This window comes from Psittacula echo, assembly GCF_963264785.1.
Source record: "Psittacula echo genome assembly, chromosome: 5".
NCBI lineage: Eukaryota > Metazoa > Chordata > Aves > Psittaciformes > Psittacidae > Psittacula > Psittacula echo.
Window position 1 is genome coordinate 85018925 of NC_137739.1, and position 23576 is coordinate 85042500.

At 35.4% G+C, this 23576-nt stretch overlaps 1 protein-coding gene across 3 annotated transcripts in view; it reads left to right on the forward strand.

The window, feature by feature from the left end:
- Window positions 1–23576, forward strand: part of FUT8 (fucosyltransferase 8) — a gene marked incomplete at both ends in the record, with an annotated part of 59270 nt that overhangs the window by 10451 nt on the left and 25243 nt on the right. For all 3 annotated transcript variants that reach the window (XM_080617552.1, XM_080617553.1, XM_080617554.1), the window contains 2 exons: window positions 4876–4990; window positions 11312–11549. In XM_080617552.1, the coding sequence (XP_080473678.1) occupies window positions 4876–4990; window positions 11312–11549 (353 nt within the window). The remainder of the gene's footprint in view (window positions 1–4875; window positions 4991–11311; window positions 11550–23576) is intronic.

Here is a 23576-nt window from a genome sequence, read left to right on the forward strand (position 1 = left end):
TTTGAGCTAAAACCAAACAGCCAGAAACTAGGTTTTATTAAAATAAAATGACTATTTTTTTTCACAATGTAGAAATTCAAAGCAGTTGCATAAGAGAAAACAGATACAAGTGTTTCTACAATATTCAGCCTCTGTTCTTGATGTACTTACAACATTGGCTTCCCGCAATATAATTGTCTTGTGTTACAGAATGCTTAGTTGCCTCTAGTCTTGAGGAAGTTCATTCTTTCATCTCTGAGGTCAGGCTGTCTTCTTCTTTCCCTTTAGTACATGAATTGCAGGAAAACTAGCTCCTTGTGTGCACATCCTTTGGCCTGTGGTACACTGGAGTCTCTGGGGTGTTCTGTTCCCTTAGGATGCACAGTAGCTCCCCAGGGAAACAACAGTCTTTATCTCCACAAAGTCCATCTGGTCTCTTGAAGGGAACATAAATTTAGAGTGAACAAATCAGATGCTCTCATTTGGTCTGAGAATCATGGCTTTTTGATGAGTTTTTTTGTTATTGCCGAGTTTTTTTGGTGTGGTTTTTTTATCTGTTTCGTATGTAAGTACATGTGCACTTGTTGATTTCTTTTTTTAAGGCTTTTAACTAGCTGCTGAATGCCCTTTTTGACAGTGATGTCTTAGAAAGTTGTTACTTATGGATCTTACATAACTGGAACACTACATGTAAAGCTGGTATTACTTATTTTTGTATATAAATATAAATGTATCTCAGACATTTCAAGATATATTATAATCTAATATTTGGATTAGAAAGATTAATTATAAGTGTTTAAAGCAGTTTTTAGTGCCCTCATGTGAAAGCAAATACAGGGGTGTGTAGTGATCCAATGATGGGGTAAGTATGTAAAGCAAGTAGGTAATTGTTTTTGTTTGTGAGGAAAGCCTATTGTGTTATAGGGAAGACTTGCTTTTTAAGAGATGATAAAGACAGTTTCTGTGACTCTGGATAAATAGTATTGTTTGTTAATCTTGGTGCTGTTGTGCACATGGTCTACTAATATGATAGCGCTTCTTTTGTTGGATGCCTTAATCGCTATTTCTTAGCTGTGTCCTAGGGGTTGTGTAGATTTTCTCCTGGAGCTTGCCTATCTTGGCAGATGTTTTTTGTCCGGTATTTCACTGCTGATTCTGTTCAAGAAACAAAGTAGCCCAGTGAAGTTTCCTGCATTATGGAATATGTAATTGTGTTCTAGTTGCCATAGGGAAAATGGCTGTTGACAGTAAGTTCATCTTAACAGTGGAAAGGCTATTTGACATGGTTAATAAAAAAGAACAGATGAATCCTCTAGTTGTCATGGTTGTTTCCTGTGTTGGCATCATCTTGTTTGCAGGGTGGCTGTTACCGAGTTAGTTTCATTCCTGTTTTCTCCTGGGGACCAGCTGTCACCACAGCTTCTGTGGTAGCTGGCCAAGGTTTGATGCATAGTGTTTGGGCATATTTTCACATTATTTCCTTTGAATTTGTTGGAACATATCACGTTTTTTTTCCTCTTTGAGTTTTTATTTGTTGATGTAAATCTTCCAGGAGGTTTAAGTGTAATTTTGTCATACGGCTAGAATAAATGTCTAGACTGATATTTCAAAATGTGTTAAAAGTGCCAGCCCTCCCCCTTTATTTGTGACAATCAAATAGAGATGAAATATATAGCCAGATTCTTCATTCTGCTTTCCAGGAGCAAAATGCTTTTAAAAGCAGCTCCAAGATTTAATTTATGATATGAAATAAAAATAACAACAAATGGATATTGTTGGTTAGTAACACAATGAAAGACCAAGTTTGACATTAAATGTCTGCAGTGCCACTGTCTGACATTCTTTCTGCCATTTTACCATCCACATAGCCTCTACTAATCCTGTGCGGACTCATTTTTTGTCTGCACTTAGCCATCTTGGGCTCGTGGATCACTGGTCCATCTACATTTTAGTATCTACATGGCACCTAGCTCTGGTCTTTGGTATTAATCTGTGTCTCTTGTAAAGCCGTATTAATAAGCCGTCATGATGGTCTGTCACACTCAAAAGAACCTAAGAGATGGAAACTAAAAAATGCACATTTCCTTGCAATAGAAATCAAAGAAAGAAAGCGACTGAAGGTGTGCGTGGTAGGTTGACCCTGGCTCACACCAGGTACTCACCAAAGCTGGCCTATCACTCTACCTTCTCCTCTGGACAGGGGAGAAAAAATATAACAAAAGGCTTACGGGTTGAGATAAGGGCAGGGAGAGATCACTCATCAATTACTGTCATGGGCAAAACAGACTCAATTTGGGAAATTAGCTTAATTTATTATCAATCAAATCAAAGTAGGATAATGAGAAATAAAATAAAATCTTAAAACATTTTCCCCCCATCCCTCTCTTCTTTCCAGGCTTAACTTTAATCCTGAATTCTCTACCTCCTCCCTTGCAGTGGCACAGGGGGACAGAGAATGAGGGCTCTGGTCAATGCATCACGTTGTCTCTGTTGCTCCTTCCTCCTCAGGGAGAGGACTCCTCACACATTTCCACTTCTCCAGCGTGGGGTCCTTTCCACAGGAGACAGTCGTTCATGAACTTCTCCTTCCCACAGGCTGCAGTTCTTCTTGAACTGCTCCAGTGTGGGTCTCCTCCATAGGGTGCAGCCCTTCAAGAACAGACTTCTCCAGCGTGGGTCCCCCTGCAGGGTCACAAGTCCTGCCAGCACTATAATCATTTCTGTGTGGTAACACGTGTGAATTTTCCAGTTCCTGGTTTGCTTTGGAGTTTTCTAAGAGTAAAGGTTGTTTTTTTCAAGTATTGTGAATACTGTCTGAAAAGTCTTGCACTAATTCACAATTTTTTCCACAAATTATTATATGTTCTTTATGCTTTGTACTGAGCAAAGCTATCTTTCCCTAAAGTGTTGAGTCACTGAGGCTGTAAGGACTCTCTCATAATTCCTTTTGCCTTAGGGATGGTGGAAAATAATTATATTTCATCTGTAAGGCTAATTATTTAAACCTTCCTATTGTCTTTGTTTTGTCATGGTCACCATGGCCAATAATATAAAAAATAAAACTTGGACAACAGGTTTTTTTTCCTTAGAAACAGGGAAAATTACCTAACCACCGAGAGTTGGTTCTTTTTGTAATTGGTAGGCTTTGTATTTTCAGTTATTTTATGCCAATATTTAATAGAAATATATTACTATTAAATAAGAGATTGGTTTTAATGGTAGTAGAAGATTTTTTCATTATTATTTTTAATGTTTATATCTGAATTTTTTATTTTCTCATTAAACATCCACCATGGTTGCATCATGATTGGGAAGAACAACATATTTAAACTCCCAAGAAAATGCGTGAGTTTTGTTTTTTAAGTTGCTTACTACCCTGTAATGCTTTCTATACACTGGAAAACACTGCTTTAAGACAACAGACTCTTTATCTCTTCAGTTAGTTGTATATAATCCATTATATTAGATCTACTGCATCATTAATTCTGTTCTGATTGTCCGTAAACTGTGTTTGCAGGTTTCTTTGCATAGAGTCTTTAATAGTTAGTGATTTGAAGCTAGTTATATGATAATACTTTAAATTTCAAGTTTAGTTACCTTGTAAAAGAAAATCCATTTTACATGGTTTGAGATTAGAATGTAAATATGGTGCTTCCAGTTGATTGACAGAAGGTGAACATCACTGCTGCTGAACAAGATGGGTATAATGTTTACTACAGCAAGAGTAGGTCATGTACTAAGTCGGTGTCTCTGTTATCCTGTGCAGAGGTATGGGTATAAAAACCAGTATGAGTGTATGAGAATGGAAATATATAGATCCATAAATCCAGTTATTGTCAAGAGAAGGTTGTTGATAACTCTGCTGATAAAGATAGCTCTGACCCAATTTGATTTATATCGGAATTTACTGCTTAAATATTGTGTAATTGGAAATAGTTACCTAATGGAGATACGTTGTTCACTCATTTCTCACTTGCTAGGCTTATTTACAAGGGGATACCCTTAGCTAGCTAGATTTGTGGTTCCAGTACTAACAAGTCCTGCTGGCAATGGTCTTGTATTACTTCACTGACACCACCACTTGAAAGGTCATTAGGAAATACGCTTGTCTTCCTCTCGCACTCTTTTTTTTGTCCCTTTGCCAAATTTCTGTGCCTTTGCATCTCCTCCTAATGATCAAACTTCTGGCTTCTCAAGAATTTCAGGCAAAAAATTATAACATCTGAAGTCCAGATAAACAAATTGAGAAAACCAATTTAAAGTTAAACTTTCAGCATTGTTATGGAGAAATGTTTATCAACTTTAAATATTCTCAGTCTATAAAGCAAACTCTGAAGTTACTGGTTCTGAATTATGGTACCTGTTGCTTGTAGATCAGCCATTAATGTTTTTACAAATATTTTGAGTAGTTTGCCCCTGGTTTTGTATTTTGTTTTTTTCCCCAGAAAATTCTGAAAATTTGCTTTGTGTAGTCTAGACTTGTAATTTGGCCGTTTGAGTATTGGTAGGATGCAGTCATTCCAAGCAAGCAGAATGCTTACTTTCTTCCAGAGTCAGGAGCTCCGTGCCGTAGAAGATACTGTTTACTAAACCTTGTAATAATATTTCGTAGTTAGTTTTCACTAATGAAAACAGAAGGATTACTATTGTAGCTGTGGTAAAGACATTTGTAATATTATGTTCTGTACAGGCATAGTACTATAATTACTCATATGTATGAAACATACATTAAATGGAGGACAGTATTTTTTGGCTACTGTTGGAATTGTGGGGAAGGAGGTGGCATGAACAAATTGTTTTTGAGGCTGTATTTGAAAGATCTGTTTAATTTGTCTTTGATTTCATCTAATCCTCCAATTTAATAATGTTGAGATTGTTTTCCATGGTTGTTCACAGGTCAATAATGACCGACTTGTACTACCTCAGTCAAACAGATGGAGCAGGAGATTGGCGAGAAAAAGAGGCCAAAGATCTAACAGATTTGGTACAGAGGAGAATAACTTATCTACAGGTAAGAGGATAGAGCTTTTAAATCAAGGTGAACATTTAGTTTATTAAAATATATATATAGCACTTAGCTATACACTTGTAATAGACTAATTACATGACAGGTTTAAGTCTATGTTTATATACAAATGAATTACATACAAAAGAAATTAGAATGTTTGGATTCTTTGTTTTATTATAAAAGGTAAGTCCCTGGTTTCTACTTTTTGTTCTTTAGAGTGTCAGAATGCATACATATCTTTGCACAGTGTTTAAAAAATAGAAAAATTGAAGTTCTTGTATGAAAATTCAAAAAAAGCAGCCCGTCCTAAAAAAACATGAGTATGCAAAACTGAAGTGCTTGTATAGTATATTGCCCAGGCCTAAACTGTTTCAACATATGTGTGATACTTCTCATAGATGCCTATATTTGTGAGTGCATAAAGCCTTTTTAATGTGTATGCTTGTATCTGTCTATAAAATTTAAATAAAAACTTGATCTGAAGGTTTTGAGGCTTGAATTCATGTAAGAAAGCGTGCAGCTATTTACATACTGATCAAAAAGATATTTGATGTAGCTTGTTTTATTTGTACTTGGTTTGGTTTTCCTTGCATGTGTGTACCTCACTGCTCTGTTTTGTATGGTCAGAATGAATGTCTTATCTTTTCTTTGTGTAAATAGCCAAATTTGTTTCTCAGATTTTCATTATTTCACATTTCACAGTTCAGCTGCTGGAACCTTCTCTTCTATGACCAAGCTATGCATTTTTTGCTTATTAAATGAAAACCAAACACCCTTCCATGGAAAAAAACCTCCCAGTAAATTAGGCAGGAGACATCACTTTATTGTCTTCCTTCAAGTGCTTCGTGAGAACTGTTCCTCATTCTTTCCTTTGGCATGTCACTGTTTGGCGATGGTGTACCGTAACTACTTTTCATGATGATAAATATGGCTGTTGTCTACCTTTTCCTCTTTTTTTTTTTTCGGTAGCCATCTATTGTCTTACCTAAGCTTGTATGTGTTTCTGGAGAGTCATTGTCTTCCTGTAGTATGTTTTACAGTGTTCAGGGCCTTAGTTCAACACCACAGAAGGGATGTGTGTTTCCTTAGTAATGGCCTTTGAGCTTTAAATTGAAGAATGGTGATATGTGTTTTCCAAAAAGATGTAATTCTAGCTTTGATAAATATTTTTAGCATTGTAACTCTGCAGGTCACCAAAAATAACACTGAATTCTTCAGTTTAGCAAATTTGCAGCAATATAGAAAGAATTATTTGGGTATTATATGAACAAATAATATAACCCTGTTTATTCTGTATGTCTTCGGCTATTTGAAACAATTTAGCTGTATTGTATACTCAGTTTTTGTCCTAAAATGTGAAACAGAAATGTGATAAGGCTTCTCTTGTGAAACTGTTCTTTCTTTCTTATACTTACTGTATTTCTTTTCATTAATTGCTTTTCAGGCTAAACCTACCTAAAATTTTTGATCATTCTTCATGTGTGAGAATTTATAATACTTTCATTTTTTTCTTCCTGATGTCTTCCCTTGACACTAATTCCTCACCAGGCCATTAGAAGTGAACATCCACTAGCAGACAAATGACAATAGACTATTGATTTATAGAATAGCACCACAATATATTTTTCTTATCTTGCCTTTTAAGCAGTCTAATGTATTACTTAGCTAATAATAGTCTCCCTTGAGTTCATGTCACTATGGAGCTATTGAAAATAATGCCTGAGATTTTTACTTCAGCTGAATTTTGAAACTTTAGTAATTTTCTTTCACTATGCTTACTAGAAATTTAGCTATCAATACTAAATTTCACTTATCAGGAGTCATGCTTATTCTGGTTAGGTTCTTCTGGAATTCATGACAACTCATGAATTCCAAGTCAAGTCTTTATGCTTGACTGATTTAATATTTCTTAGACATTTAATTTAATGGCTTTGTCTTTTACCAGTTCTTCCATATTTCATGCATGAAAGTACTAGTCCCACTAAGATAACTAGAGGCCATTTCTCTGTGTATTTGCCATTTCCTGCTCCTTTTTATAATCTGTTTTGATTTTTGACTGCACTTTGTCCCTTATTTCATAACTGCTTTGTTTGATTCATTCTTATGTGTAGTTACAGTCTTTGAGATGGGCCATTCACATATACAATTACTGCCATCTCTCTTTTCCTTTTTATTCCCATTTTTCTGTCTGGAAAAAAATGAGGATCCTATCTCTTGTCTACATGCCTATGAGCCAGACATAAGCTTTTGGAGCTCTGATTGTTGCAAGTAATCATCCAAAACAGGAATATGTCTGTGACTACACATTTGGAAGTCAAGTTGACTTATTTTACAGCGTGGGTTTCAGGATTTCGGAGAGTACAGGGCTGACTGCGAGTGTGCGATGTAAAGCAGTCCATGTCTGAAATAACGTATATACACACCACTATTCATAATATGTGTGTTAAAAAAGAAAATAAAATAAAAAATTCAACAATCCTTCCTCCCAACTCCATGCAAAAAATGAAATATGTGGAACATATTTTTTTGGGGTTTTTTGGTGGGTTTTTTTGTTTTTTTTTTTTTTTTTTTGTGAAGAATAGAAGTACTGAACAGTTTTCTTTCTAATACATGTTGAACAGTGACAGCTGCATTATTTTGGGACATCTCCCTGGGAAATCATTTAGCTGAATGATTGTGAGTAGTGATGACTGCTACTTCATGTGGATGGCATTACCATAAATTTGATTTAATGAGGCTACATTTAGCTAGTTCCCTGTAGTTAGAGCAACACTCTAAAAAGCTAGGAGCTTAGATTTAAGCAGCAGACCTTACTTTCAGAGATGCTCATTATCAAACAATTGAAGAGAATGTGCAAGAGAAGGCAGGCAGGGGCTCCTGTGGTATGGGAGCTGTATATTTTGGAAGTGGTAGAGTGAGTAAATGATTATGTGATGATTTCCTTCTGTGCTTATTTTTGCACTATTTTATTTTAGAAAGTTAGTGATTCAGCATGCAGTGTCCCAATAGCAATAGAATATTTTTACCTCCAACTGTGAAAACCTCAAAATATTTTGTTCAATTTTGAAGGTTAAAAATATCAACAGGTGAGAGAGATTACCAAGTACTCAGCAAAATCATCAACTACTTATAGTTTGCCATATTTACACTATTTACTTGGGGTTGTGTATGTATGCAAAGAAAAGAAAGTTGGTTACAAGACTTTATTCTGAGGTTTCTGGATTTCTCAGTATTTTTGGTGACATAACGTGTCAGTTTTTTCTGCCTTAAAGGGTCTCTTCTTCCCATTAAAATCAATGATATATATTTTTAATAAAAGTACTCATGCTAAAATGACAACAAAAAAAGGCTCTGGGCACTGGAGAAGACAGAAGTTTGCACTTACCCTTCTTTAGCAGTGAAGAATCCACACAGGAGGGATCTGCTAGTTAAAAATGTATAGGAAACTTCTTTGATTAGTTTTGGTACTTCCAGAATGACTCAAATTGTCCTGGGAAATTATGTCATTTAAATAGTTAATAAAAATTTAAACTGTGTTTAAAGCATATTTTGTCAAGTAAATTTTCTATAACTGGCCTACTTCAGGCTTGAACTAAAAATTTCTAAACTAAAAATTTCTTACAGCCCCAACTTTCTCAGCCTGTCTTCATACGGGAGGTGCTCCAGTCCCTGATCATCCTCGTGGCCTCCTCTGGGCTTGTTCCAACAGGACTAAAAATACCTTTCCTTGACATTATTCTCTCCCAAAAAAAAGAGAATTTTTCCACAGAATTTGAATGTGACTGTCTTCTCCAGTGACTGTGTAGCATTAAGGAATGAATTGTTCTTGAAAATACAAAGAAGAACACTTTTGTTCATGGGCATCATATTGTGTTTATGAGGCTTCTTTGTAATTTGTAGCAGATTGCTTGCCCACTCCACTGGAATCTGTCTTGATTCGTTGAATGAGAGTACCTTTCTCTATACTTTTTAAAATCTACAAACAACAGTCATTTCTCTTACAGTAAAATGCATGTTAAGCGGCACAGTTTACTTTTGCCAGTTTGTCATGTGTTTTGATGGCTAACTGCACACTTGAAAACAGTGGAAGTTGGTGAGGCATTGAAATGGCACTTCTGACATTTTCCCATCTGATCCTACTAACTCTGTGACTAGGCTAGCCAAGAGCCCTGGAGAAGAAGGTCCTTTGAGCACCAAAAGAAGTGGAAGATGGGGGCCAGGAAATAGTGCTAAACTGTTTTTACTGTAGTTGAACAATGACAGGGAATGTTCCCAGGCACTGGAACATAATATTCTAAATGTTAAATTGTTAGAACAGTTCCTGGCATGCTTTTGCCTCACATCAAGTAGCTTTCTCCCAACCAATTCTTTGCCTATGTTTAAGCCTTACCACAAGACACTCTTCATAAATCTATTGTTTGCAGCAACCGTGTTTTAAGAGGTTTAGAAAGTTTAATAGCATGGATGCAGTCTTTTCTGTAGCAGCTAGAATAAGTCTTAGGCATATTTTGCTAATGGTTTCCTTTTGGCCATAATAATTCTTTTTACAATCTAGTTATAGTATGTCACACAATGGTATTAAAACTCTTCTAAGATAGTCTGTATAAAGTATGAATTATTATTATTAACCAGAAGTTAAAACATGTAGACACATCTTTCAGAAATGGAAGTAAACCAGATAAACACAAAACTTCAGCTGAACACTTGTGTCTGCTGCTGACAATTCTCTATGACAGAAAGAAGCTTCTTACATTTTGTTATTAGCCCAATATTTCAGTGAACCCCCCCCCCAACATAACAATATACGCTATCGTCTTTTTTTGAGCTTAAGTCTTTTCTACACTTTTACAGTTAACAGCAGGAAAAGGTTCTTCTTGCACTGCTTATTAACGCACTTCATTGCGTGGTGTAAATGTGTCTGTAGATTTAGGGAAGAGATGCTTTTGCATGGAATTCTGTCTTTGTGAACTTGTACACCATACTAGAAAAACCTTCTACTAAAAGATTGTGGGAAGTAGATTTGTAATAACCTTCAAGATACCTGTTAGATTTAGTCTCAAGTTATTCATTAGGTTGTGATAGCAGGAGTATGGGTCTGAGGAACAAAAATTAGGAATAGAAATTTTATTTCATTTATTGATTTTAGTTGCTAGCTAGGCTTTGAATCAGATGTTTTTTTCCTTAAAGTGGAAAAAAGAAATGCTGAAGTAACATGTTGTGAGGCTTGTTGTTTTATTTTTATTTCTTCTTTTTTTCATCCAGATCTGAACTATTCTTCCCTTCTTTTCAAAATTGAATGCACACATTAAAGTTTTTATTAGGTATTTTAGGACTCAGAATATTTAGGTTATCTTTAAGATCACTTGGTGAAGAGATCTCAGCTATCCAGATGGTGATTGTTGGTTTTTGAAGAAACCTGATTTGTTGCAAATGTACAGAAAATTTTATTTAAAGTTGTTTAGATGAGAGAGGAATGAGTTTATATTGATGCTCAAATATCAGTGTTCTCGCAGCTTAACTGAAATCTAACTTTTCATCCTAGAGATTTTATAAATAACCTTTTTGGAATGCAAATACTTTTTTGTAGATAAAGACATCGAGACTGTGTACAGCCAAATACTACATTTTACAGAAAGAAAAACTTCTGTGTGTTATATTATGTTGTCTTAAAATATTTATTAGTTTGTACTTTTAAACACAGCGTTCACATCATGTAGACATTTGCCTCCTTTGCTGTTGTTTCCAAGACTCTGGAAGCGCAGTATGCTATTTTATTTAGAGTACATGCAGATTAAAATACTGCCTTTTATCACGCTGTTTAGGTATGTGTTCTGTATTTGGTATGTAGTCAGTCTGGGAAGCAGTCCATTAATAAGCATTTGTTTTATTCTGAATCCTGTAGACAGGTGGAAATTTCCTTTCGTTGTATGACATGCATGCTCATTGAAAGAGAACTAACAAACCTGGGGAAATGCCAAATGAAAAAAGCATTCCAACAGTGGGAATCATGTTGATGAAATGTGAACTCTGAGCCCAAATGTTAGCTTATTCTGACAGATTTACAAATGAGAAAGTAATTTAAAATCTTGAAGGTATTCTATTTTACATTAGGATAGTGAAGTCTGTTCAATAACTGTTCATGTGCACAGTGAAGAATTCACATAAAATTTTAATGGAGCTGAAGCCTACTCATCCATTTGAATATGAGATGTGTTATAGCAGGATGGCTTCTGTGATTTATGACATGTGTCAGTTTGTCAGAAAAAAAGTATGCTTTTGTGTATATCTTCTCTTCAGCTTCATTTTTTTCATCCATGCTTACAGAACCCGAAGGATTGCAGCAAAGCTAAGAAACTTGTGTGTAATATCAACAAAGGCTGTGGCTATGGTTGTCAGCTTCATCATGTAGTCTACTGCTTCATGATTGCTTATGGCACTCAGAGAACACTCATTTTAGAGTCTCAGAACTGGCGCTATGCTACCGGTGGCTGGGAGACTGTATTTAGGCCTGTAAGCGAGACATGTACTGACAGATCAGGTACCACCACTGGACACTGGTCAGGTAAGATTTAATAACTCAAATAATATCATCTTCTTTTTGCAGCTTCATTCATGTAGAATTATACTGATACCTCTTTCTTTAATGTTATGTGAAGCATAATAACTGTGACTCCAATTGTATATGTAAGCATCTTTTAAGTCTTATTTTTGCATTGTATTGAAATAAAATGATTATCCTTATTAAGATATCTGCTTTGGCAGAGATTTTTTAATACAAAATTTCAGATTTAAATTGTAATCCTTCAGCACACTGCCGCTATGCTATGTGCCAGATATGAATCCAGTTTTTATGGGAAGAGAATATTAAATAGAGGCTGTTGTTGGTAAAAATTAAAAGAATAAAGAATGGTTCAAATATAAAGCAAGAGAAATACAATGAAAATGGTATCGAAGTCATTCACACACCAAAAAAATAATTAAAGGATTAAAATAATTTTTACTATAAAGTGAACTGACTCAAAATTCAGGCTGTGAAGACAGGGGCAATCTTAAATATCTTTTTATTTATAGATCAGGAAGTTAATTTTTATACTAGGCTGAAGAATTTTGCTACAATAACTAGATGGGAATTCATGTTTGGAGGATCAGATAGCTTTGTCTCAGAGTAAACAGCGTTAATCTTAATAGAATTCTCTCAGTCAATGTCTTGAAGAGTTATTAACGTCTCCATGGTTTTACAGGGTTTTTTCTATATATTTATAATATTTTCAGATAGTTGTCAAAATGGAATGGATATACAGCATGCTTGGACATGGCTGGCAATATGCTAACTTTTTGCTCTCAGTTTATGTTAAATAATAGGAAGAATTTTAGAAAGTTAAATTTCTATGCAGTTTTTTTATGTGAACAATTGTCAACTTGTTAAAACAGATTTTATTGACTCTTCCTCTTGTTCAGCATACCTATTTTTTCTAAGTCTGTAACTGGTGGGAGTTTATAAATCTTACAATAAATGCTAGAAAGACACAGTTGATCAAAACAAATACAAGACTAGATAAATATAGTGAGGTGTCTTCATTGATAAAAGAATGGGAAAAGCATAATTAAAAAATAGGGTTAGAGAGAGATGGAAAGTTAATTTTAATAATATTCTGTATTATTGACAATTACAGTCCACACAATAATTATTGGTTGAGTAGGTAAGCTAACAATGGGTACAAAACAGGCTATGCCATGCTCAAAACCAATTTAGAGTGGGAAACAGCAAGGGAAATATTGTGCCACTTTTCAGGCTATAGCTGTTTTATTTATCAGCACTGATGCAAATTTTGATTGTTAGTATGTGGCACATTAACCTTATCCCAGAAATGAATTTTGGCTCAGTTACTTTTTGCTTAAGGATAGATAAGGAGTGATACTTTTATTATTTATGTTAGTTGTCCTTACAGACTCAAGAACAGACTCAATTTCTTTCCCGTATGTCCTGAAGGATGCAGTTGGCAGCAACAGCTGTGACTTGGTTTTCAATTGGGACATTTAAAAGATTTGTAGGGATTTTCAATAGGTGATTGTGTAGATTACACTCATCAGTAAGAGACAGTACACTGATGAGTTGTTATTTTAGCATAGTGTTCTCATTAGAACTACAGGAGCTACAGCATGACTTTTGCAGGCCAGTAGTATCCCAGTGCCATTAAGACAATAAACAGTTTGTCAATTTGGATAGTAAACAGGGCTTTTCAATTCTGGGTTGACAGAAACTGGTTCCCCCCTGCCAATCTTCATTCTTCCTCTTCTGCTGGCTACCTCTGATTTACAGATTTTTGGATGATGTGTGAAGTTTGAGGCATGGAAGAATGGCCAAATCTTCTAAGTCATCAGAGACTACCCTAGAGTCACAGCAATATTCCCCTTCCTTCATTTCTGCAGAACTCTCAGCTAGTCACTGGGCTTTGAAACTAACATCAGTGCTGAAAAATGAAAATGTAGATGTTCATTCCTTCATCTGTTTTCTGTCTTTGGCCAGTCCCATACCTGTTTCTAGACAGGGAAAAACTGCCTGTTCTGACAAGGGTTTCAGGTTTCACGTGTCATTCTGTAGTGATTATGCCTCTCACAGTTTCTTAAACTATAGAATCAGAATGGCTTGGGTTGGAAAGATCATCCAGTTCCAACGTCCTGCCACTGGCAGGGATACCTTCCACTAGACCAGGTTGCTCAAGGCCCTGTCCAACCCGGCCTTGAATACAGCCAAAATTATTTAAGTTCTCAGATAGGCAGAACTGATACCATTCAAGAATTTCTAGTTACATATAGTAGAAGTGTTTGTAACTTCAACTATTGTACTACTTGGAATGATTGCTGTTCAGCTATTTTACTTCCTACTGAAAATTCTTGGGAGTTATGTTGTATGCTAGGGTTTGTTGAGGCTTTTCTTTGACAGCGGTGTGTTATTTGTTTCATTTGTGTTCTTTTTTTCCCAGAGAATCAGTAACATTTCTTATTCATGTTGGATGCAATCGTACATGAGGATCTTTGTTATCTGGCTGATCAGCAGTTTAGTGGGGAAGTGTGCCCTTGAGGACATGTAAAGGAAGGAGAATTACTTATGCAGTGGACAGTTCAGTCCAGGGCCTGTTTGAGTCCAGTCATAACAAGAATTAAACTTGACAGAAATTTCCTTGCTCCAACATACTATATGTGTGTCAGCCAGATCTCTTAGTTTGCACTGCTTTTTTGTTTGCACTTTGAAAAAGGTTTAATAAGTATTTTTTCCACTTCACAGTATACCTTCAGTTAGCTTTCGTAGCTTGTTAGAAGGTTCAGATACAGTAACCCTGTTGAATTTAGAGGAAGGCAGGGCAGGGTAAAGTGTTATAGGGAGCTGTAGTTTAGGATAAAATGCAGAATCAGTACTTGCCTTTCCAAAGCAAGCACACATCTATACTTCAGTAAGCTAGTCCTTTGTCTTCCGTGGATATAAAGAACATTTCCAAGTCCTTGTTTAGATACTGCACCAAGAACATTGCTGATTAAAAGCAAAACCTTTTAATGATGAATGTAGCCAAACAAGTTCCCTAGAGTGTGTGTGCAGTCTCCATCTTTGGGACTTTCAAGATGTGTCTGGCTGAAGCCCTGAGCCCTGAAGCCCTGTTCTGATGTCATGGCTGACCCTATTTTGAGCAGAAGTTTGAAGTAGATGTCCTCCTGACCTGTAAGCTGTGTGATCTGGACAAACTCAGTAAACGAATTCAACTGTGGAAAGTGTTGATTATGACTAATAATAACTTGGTCTTATTCTAATGAACTGGCATTGTCCAGAACTACAGGGTGAAAATACAAAAGCAGTAGGCAAATAATGGGTAAACAGCGTCAAAGAGAAATTCCTACAAGGGGTCAGTTCCTCCCGTTCTGGTTACACATATGAATCCTCATACATGGTGGTGAATCTTACATCTTTCTGTGTGGTTGATAGAACCTATCAGAATCTTAAGTATTTTTGGTAGGACTCTGCATACCCAATGTATATGGTATCTTAAAGAATTTAACTATTAAAGTCTTAGAGATCTCAAATTAGCTTTTTCAGATTTACAAAATCCAATTTACAGATTAGTGTGCAAGCATTCATGTGTGCTTATGCGTTGAAACAATGTTTGCGCATTGAAATAACGGGTTCTTCAAAACTTCAAGATGCTGCAAAACTTTTGTTTGAAAATTTTAGCAGGTTTTGTGGATGAGATTTTTTTTTAAAAAACCCATTTTTTAAAATGGTTGAATGTTTTCTAAAGATAAGTACAAATTAAAACTGACATTGAAAACTTCAGCTGAAGTTGCATTCATGTTTGGCGAAGTTAGCAACTGAAACGGCCATCTGGGCATGGTTCTGGGCAGGCTGCTCTATGTGACCACAGAATTTAGTTGCAGGCAGTTTTGTGAGCCTTGCATTTAGCATAATAAGCTGTTAAAAGAGTGTTCTGGAGCAGTTCTGCACACACGGCTTAAAAAGACTGTGTTTTCCTGAAAATCTGTTAAAATAGATCATGATTTCCTGCAATATGGGCACTTGCTGATGAAAGTACAAATAATGTTTCCTTCTGGCTCCCTACAGTTGTGGGGTTTTGGAGAGGTTGGTTGTTTTTTCTTACTAGTTTCTAATTCAGGAATTAGGCTGAATGCATGAAAAATGTTGATGTGATCAAGTTTTTGAATTAATGAATGCCACTAATTTGAGTTTTGATGTTCTAGAGATAAAAGATATTCAGCTGCAAAAACCAATCTTTCTGTGGTTAGCCTACTGGGTAGCCACTCGCTATAAACTGTGTTAAATTCTGATCTTCTGCAATGGCATGATAACTAAAGAAGAATGATATTAACAGTTAATCTCTGTTACTAGCTTCAATGTGGCTTCAGTAGGAATCTTCACTGGATACTTAATTTCCAGTAAATTTGAAAGACATTCTGTCCCGTTGAAAATTGTTTTTTTATGTCTTTCTAAATTTCTATGGATCTTTTTATTCTCTGTACCTTTACAGAGAGAAATAAGCCTGAAATTCTTAACTGTAACTATAAACAATTTGTCTGCAAACCCACACCTTTATTTTTTATCTACAACTTTTGAAATTATGGTATTTTCTAGATTTTTAAAATTAACATAAAATTGCATTGACATTTATAATTTTCCATTTCTCATAAACAAAATCTTACTACTACATAGTTTAATAAAAGTTGGTTTTAATTATGTATCAAAAATATTCATGCAAGCAAATACTTGTAGCAAGATATCAGTGTAAATTACAGAAATAGGCCAAAAAGTCATAAAATTATATAATTTTAAAAGATTACTTAATTTGTAGACCTGCAGAGATAGTAAATTAGTAAATGATGTTACATGGAAAAAATGGTTTGAATCTGTACACTTACCTTCTTCTTAATTAAGTTGCTTCTGCTTGACGCTTCTATTTTAGTTGTATTAGCAATATAAAAGGTTGAGATTTTATGAAGTCTGTCTTCAGCAAAACAATATAGATATTCATGTCTTCTGCAAAGGATTAAGGGGCTTATATGAGCTGAGAATATATGGATATTTAAACTATTATTGGTCCAGTCTTCTCTTAACTAGGCATAAAAGCTAAGCTTGTCTGTTTCAGAAGAAATTAGCATGTTTTTGGAATTTGGAAAGTAGGTGAATTTTAATAAGGAAGCTGATATTAATCTGGTAGTGAAAGATCAGTAAGCATGTTCTCATCTGTGTGGAGTATTAGAGGTCATCTCATACCTTGTCATCTCTGGCAGGAGTTGTTCTTTATGTTTGACATGGTGTTCCTACTAGTCACATTCTGTTTTTCTTGCTTAAATGTGTTAAAAGATTTAGAATTCTATTTCAGGGTTTTGCAAATAGAGCAGTTATTTTACACTGTGGCATTGATTTTTCCTTTTCCTTTGTTTCATTCCCTTTCATACTGTCATTCTAGAGACAAAAAATCTTAATAAGAGATGCTTGTATGCATGTTCTTCTCAATTTTAAAATTATATCATGCCTGCATTGTGATTTACTTGTTAATTTTTCCCTGATACCTATGGCTTAGGTATCTTATAACAATACTTATAATTCTTATAACAAGCATGTATGGCTTTCTAGTAGTAAGAACCAAAATACAGAGAAATTGTGAAGACACATTTATCATTAAATTAGTTTTCTTTTAAGTAGCTGTATTGAGCATGATTATTTTTAATTGCCAGGTCATAATGTTCTGTTATCATTGCAACATGCTAAAGCAGTGTAGGCCTCTTTCTGTCTTTATTCAGTTGCTGATTTATGATGTCCTGGTGGCATTCCTCAGTAATACACTAAAGGAGGGCTATAAAACAGCTAGATAAAAAAACCTGAACCAGTCAATAGATGGAGAAAACAAAACAGATCAGGAGAAAGGACAGATTAATATATTGTTAGGAGTCATATCTGTATTTCATGATGGGCAATGAAGAGATGTGGTGGTAAAGAAGCCATCTGCATGTTTTATGTAAGTGTGCACCTTCCCCATAATCTTGCAAACCAGGAAGATGAAAGATAAGTCAAAAAAAGAAACTTGAAACAAAGTTTCCTGCAGTTGCCTTTGAATACTGACTTTGCTGCCTATAGCCATGGTTTCGCGAATGAATGCTTTTAGGGCAGGGGTACCCAGAGGGTTAAAAATGGCAGAGCTCTTCATTTGGTGGTAGCGCCAGCTTTTAAGTGTTCATTAAACTATAATCTTAAAATATGAACTAACTAATGTGTTTATATGTATAATTCAAGAAACAGAATACTGTGGGTACACAATCTAAATTTTTAATTTATTAAAGCCAATCAGGCAACAGTAATCAAAAAGACTAAAACAAAATTGCGCACTCAAGCCATAAAGAGTTCTGCAGAATTAACTGCAATAAATAAGTTTCATTCCATGAACTAGATCTTCCTTGACAGTATTTCTTCTTTTATGTAAATCAAATGAATATTTAGTATGAGCCTGAAACCCCCTTTAGCTTTCATGTAATTGTATGAATAATGTTTTGGTCTTGTATCTCAGTCTTCTGTATAAAACCTTGCAGAAAAAATGGATTCATTACTACTTCTGATTTTTAATGTTTGTTTTTTTTTTTTATATCCTGACTTTCATTATTTAAATTTTAATTCAAGCAAATTTCGGTTACTGTGAAGCATAATGGGGAATAACGATCTGAGAGAACAGAACAAAATTTGGCTTGTGTTTTCCCTTTGTTTCAGTTCTGTTAATCTTGAAATCAAGCTACTAATATTGTGTAGATTTTTTTCTGTGAAGGTGCTTTGTAAGATGCTCTGTATGAAGACATTTGTGTATGTAAAAATGAAAAGAACATTTAGAGAACGGTAAGTCTTAAAAAGACCTTAGAGTTCCAATGGGGTAAGTCTGGGTTTTCAGGGCAATGCAGTAGCCTTAGAGAGCAAAGTGTGATCCTTATTTATGTCTAAGTGATGGGTTATTGAAGAGTATCAGAAAGTTTATTTCACCTTGCAGAGCAATGGCCAGGCAGGAGCATACTGTTTAGTTTCATTATCTGGCCTTCAGAATGGGTATTGGTAAATACGAAAGGGTTCTCAGAAAGGACTACACTGATTCAAGGCCAGAAAAGTCTGGTTTACAGTAAGAAATTAAAGAGCATGATTCAATTTAAAAATGAAGGAAGTTTAAAAAGCTAGTTCTGACACATTTTATAGGCATTTATAGGCAATTATAGGCATTTAATAGGCAAAAAATCCTACTTTTAAACAGAAGTAGATAGCTGGACAATTAAGATTGGAGATAAGGTCTGGTTTTTTACAGAAAGATTGGCTGACTACTGTAACAGTTTATTCAGGGAATATGATAGATTCTCCATTAGTCTTCATTTCATCAAGATTATACATGTTCATGAAAAGTGTGGTTTATCTCCCTTTTAATATTTTTCACGTGTGATACAGAAAGTTATTGTGGTTTCAGTAACCCAGTTGAAGCTGCAGTGTGGTATTCAGTGAGCAGGCTAGGATAGGAACAGTGAATAGAGCCATCAGCAATGGAGTGGCTATTCCTTGTAAGAGCATAAGCAGAGTCATTTATGTTAAACAATTTTTTACCCACTGTTGCTCAAGAGATTGGAACAGCAGAAAAACAAAAGGGAAAATAAGTAAACTTTTTTTTTTTTAATGTATATTTTACCTTTTTGAATGAGGTGAGTCAATCCATGAAAAGAAACACAAGGTGTAACTAGAGAGCCAGATGTCTTCGAGCACATGGCAATCCTTTTTAGCTCTCAGCTATCAGATCAGTGCTTAACTTCATGCACAAAACCGTTAGTGGAATAAAAGAAGCTAAGTCTTACAGACAAATGGAAATCAAATTCATTTAACTAGCTGATCTTTCACTTTACATAAAGAGATAGGATGGAGAGGGAGAGAGATTGATTTGTGTTATTGAGCCTACATTACTATACATAATGTTTTTGAGATCATTGCAAATCTGTGATGAGTTAGAAATGGTTATAAATTCTGAAAAAGATCTTTTCTAATGGTTAAAAATTAATTTTCATGTCAAGGTGCTTTGGAACATTTTGAAATCCACTTCTGATTAGAAGTCTTTGAGTAAAAAATATTCTGCTTGCAAAATACTCAGAAATAAAAATGAAACTGATAGAGGTGAATTCAAAATCACACAGAGGGTAATAGGGCAAAGATTTCAGTATATTCCAAAAGTAATTACATCCTTTCCTGTTAGGAGTTATGTGTCATGAGACATAAGTAAAAGAAATTGGCTTCTTTTAATTTATGGTGTTTTTTATTGTCCTGTGTTTATCACCAGCAGACCAGAGGTACAGCACTGTACGTCTTTTTCAGCTTTACCACTTCTTAGATCAAGTGGTAGGAACACAACATTTTTTTATCATTGCAAGTCAGAATTTAGTGTTGCTTTCTATGAAATTTGCATTCTTTATAAAATATAAGTTGATGCTTTCTGGATCTTGGAGAAACTGAACAGCATCTTTGGGGTAGCTTTATATGTATGTTAAAACACCCTTTGTGATCCTGTTTTGAACCGTGGATAGAGAACGTAGGCATTTTTCCCTTCTGTGAACTGATAAACTTTTATTCACATAGAAAATAGTTTCTGGAAAAGTAAGTTCCTTTCATAAATGTAAAAAAAAGCAGACTGTAAAGAAAATTGTATTTAATGATACCTGGTAATGTAATTGAACTCAGTTCCAATATTCATGTGTAATAAGCAGAAAACTGTTAAATATATCCGTGTGGTTTTTTCCCCTTTGTCCTTCTTTAAGAATGGTTAACTTCTATAGATAATCTACCCATTGCAGCAGAGGTGAGGAGTCCAGGCTTCCTCTAGTAATAAAGTAAATTAAATTGTAGCCCCAAACTACGTTATTTTTTTAAACTATTTTAAAATCCTTGCAATAGCTTTTTGATAGTTATAAAAATGTCTGTCAAAAATCAGAAAAGAAATATTTAGAGTTTATCTTAATAATTTATTGGTTATTGTTATAGCTGCATTTCTATGATCATAGAATCATAGAATAGTTAGGGTTGGAAAGGACCTTAAGATCATCTAGTTCCAACCCCCTGCCATGGGTAAGGATGCCTCACACTAGACTATGTAACCCAAGGCTGTCCAGTATGGCCTTATTGCCTGAAAACTGGAAAATGGTGTCTTCTGTAATTATCTGTTAGAGAAGCTCCTAAAAGCCTTGTTGAGACAGGTATTTCCAGGGAGATAGTATTATAGGTTGTAAAATCTTGCAGAATTAGGACCAATAAGAGACACAGCAGAAGATATTAGTAGGGTGAGCAATTTTATAGCTAGTGAAACATGCATGAAGACATTTAATTCTTGGCTTGATTTTTAAATACAGTATACAGCAAAGATATTCACAGTTACAATCCCATCCTGCTGCTTAATAGCCTGGCATTTATTGCAGACATAGCAGAGAAATGAAGATACTTGCAAAAGTCATTTCTGTACCTGGTGGGAAGTAGGATCAAGTACCAAAACACAGAAGCAAGTTTTTGAAAAAGATCAGCATTGTTCTGTTCAGAGATCTGAGAAGAAAAAAGAAATCTTGAAGGACTTCTGGTTTGAAGGGACTACAGGCAAAAGGAGTAGAAGTTGTAGAAAATGCCTGGATGATATCATAACATTAAATTAAATGCTGTGAGTATCAACATAAAGGTTTTAGATATCTCCTTCACAATTCATAATTAACTTGGTGTTACTCATTCTTTGTATATTATCATATTATTTGCAGTGTTAGCCTTATATATGTTTCCATGTATTAAAAACATCACGCTATTTCAAAAAAGAACAAGAGACTGAAAACTGAAAAACAAATAGCTAGGTGCTTCTGTGGTGTGAATTTCTTACCATTGCTGGGAAGATAATGTTGTGCCAGTGGAGTCTTATCCATGTCCTTTTTTTTGGTTATGAACATAGTAAGAATTTCAAGAAAACATCCCTTATAAATAAAACATAAAAAAGTTAGCTTTTTTTATTATTATAGATGCTATCTTTGGTTGTTGCAACCTGTATTACAGTAGCAGCACTTAATTTCCTGCTATCTTTCTTTCTTTAGGCTCAGTCATCTAGATTGTTGCAGTCATTAGCCATTGTCCAGCATTAATTTTTATGTTAAAATACACTTTGTGCACTTCTCTGACCTTAAGACTGAGGATCATTTTCCAGCGAATTTAATGGCCAGCATTGCAATTAGGATTATCCTGTCCTTAAAACACCATCCTCATTTTCTCCTACTTCTGGGATGAAACACTAGAAGGATAAAGGAGAAAATAAGATTAGAATGGAAACATTCTTTACTCCATAATAGCACTGTCTGGCAGTATATTGCTGAATAATAATTCAACAGAATAACAAGAATATTAAAGTTATGTAACACCCATTTATTAGCATAAGCTTGATATGTAATGAATATTTCCAGTTGTAGTTGTGGATAGTAATGGTTGTTGCAAGATTTTGGTGTTAGCTATGGATCTAAAATGTAACTGCTTAAGAAGTCAAGTTAGAAATAGTGTTTTACTGAAGAATGCAATTTTTTAACTGCTGTTACTGTTTACAACATTAGCTTTTATGTGAATTGCTTAAACCCCCTTCAAACAATGCAAAACATAAGATATAACTGCAGGATTTACCTTTATTAAAATATTGTATGAATCAATAATCATAGAATCATAGAATAGTTAGGGTTGGAAAGGACCTTAAGATCATTCAGTTCCAACCCCCCTGCCATGGGCAGGGACACCCCACACTAAACCATGCCACCCAAGACTCTGTCCAACCTGGCCTTGAACACCGCCAGGGATGGAGCATTCACAGCTTCACTGGGCAACCCATTCCAGTGCCTCACCACCCTTACAGTAAAGAACTTCCTCCTTTTATCCAGTCTAAACTTCCCCTGTTTCAGTTTGAACCCGTTACCCCTTGTCCTATCACTACAGTCCCTGATGAAGAGTCCCTCCCCAGCATCCTTGTAGGCCCCCTTCAGATACTGGAAGGCTGCTCTGAGGTCTCCACGCAGCCTTCTCTTCTCCAGGCTGAACAGCCCCAACTTTCTCAGCCTATCTTCATACGGGAGGTGCTCCAGTCCCCTGATCATCCTTGTGGCCTCCTCTGGCCTTGTTCCAACAGTTCCATGTCCTTTTTATGTTGAGGACACCAAACTGTGCACAATACTCCAAGTGAGGTCTCACGATAATGATTTAGCGTTCTAAGAAACTTTATCACATAGTCTCATATTTCTTGTCATTACATGTCTGTGAATGCCATCTCAACATGTTAAATTGCAGTTCCTTATGCAAGTGAAGGTACTGAATTTTAACTTCTTGGATGCAACTCACTAGTATGATTGTGTTACTTTCCATGTGACATGTTCCAGGGGAAATGTGTTCGGACATTTGGCTTGCTTAATTGGTATACCAGTCTTCAACACTTTTTAGCTCCAGTGGAAGTTTAGTTAGATGGGAAGACTAAATCAGAGAAACCAGATAATTGAACTTAGAGGAAAAAAGTCTAAAATGTCCATCCACTTATCTAAGAGAAAACAGAAAATTTATCTTTGCATCTTAGAAATCATAGAAAGCAGAATTCTGGTAAATCAAATTTAGCTTGCATGAGGGTAGGGATTTCTCCGTTTAGGACACTGTGTATCATTTATAAGGTTATATGCTGTGTGTGTGTTCCACCAGCCTCAGAAACAAAGAACTCTCTTCCAGACAGAGGGATGAAACAGAGAACAAAAGGGGAGGGAAACAGAATTGCATCTTTCACTGATATTATAGATTTGTTCTGCCTTCAGCTTGGTGTTCTGATCTTGTTGTGGAGTAGCATTTTCTCCTGGGGGTATAAGAACGTGCCAGAAGAAACAGAAGTCTGCAGATAGCATGGGAGGCCAAAATTCCTGATTGGAAATATGTGTGTAGCCAGAACAGCATATCAGAAACTTGTAGGATGTTTCAGTACTGACAGGAATTTGTGTGAGAAGAAGAGATGATGTCATGCAGCAAAGGTATAGCCAT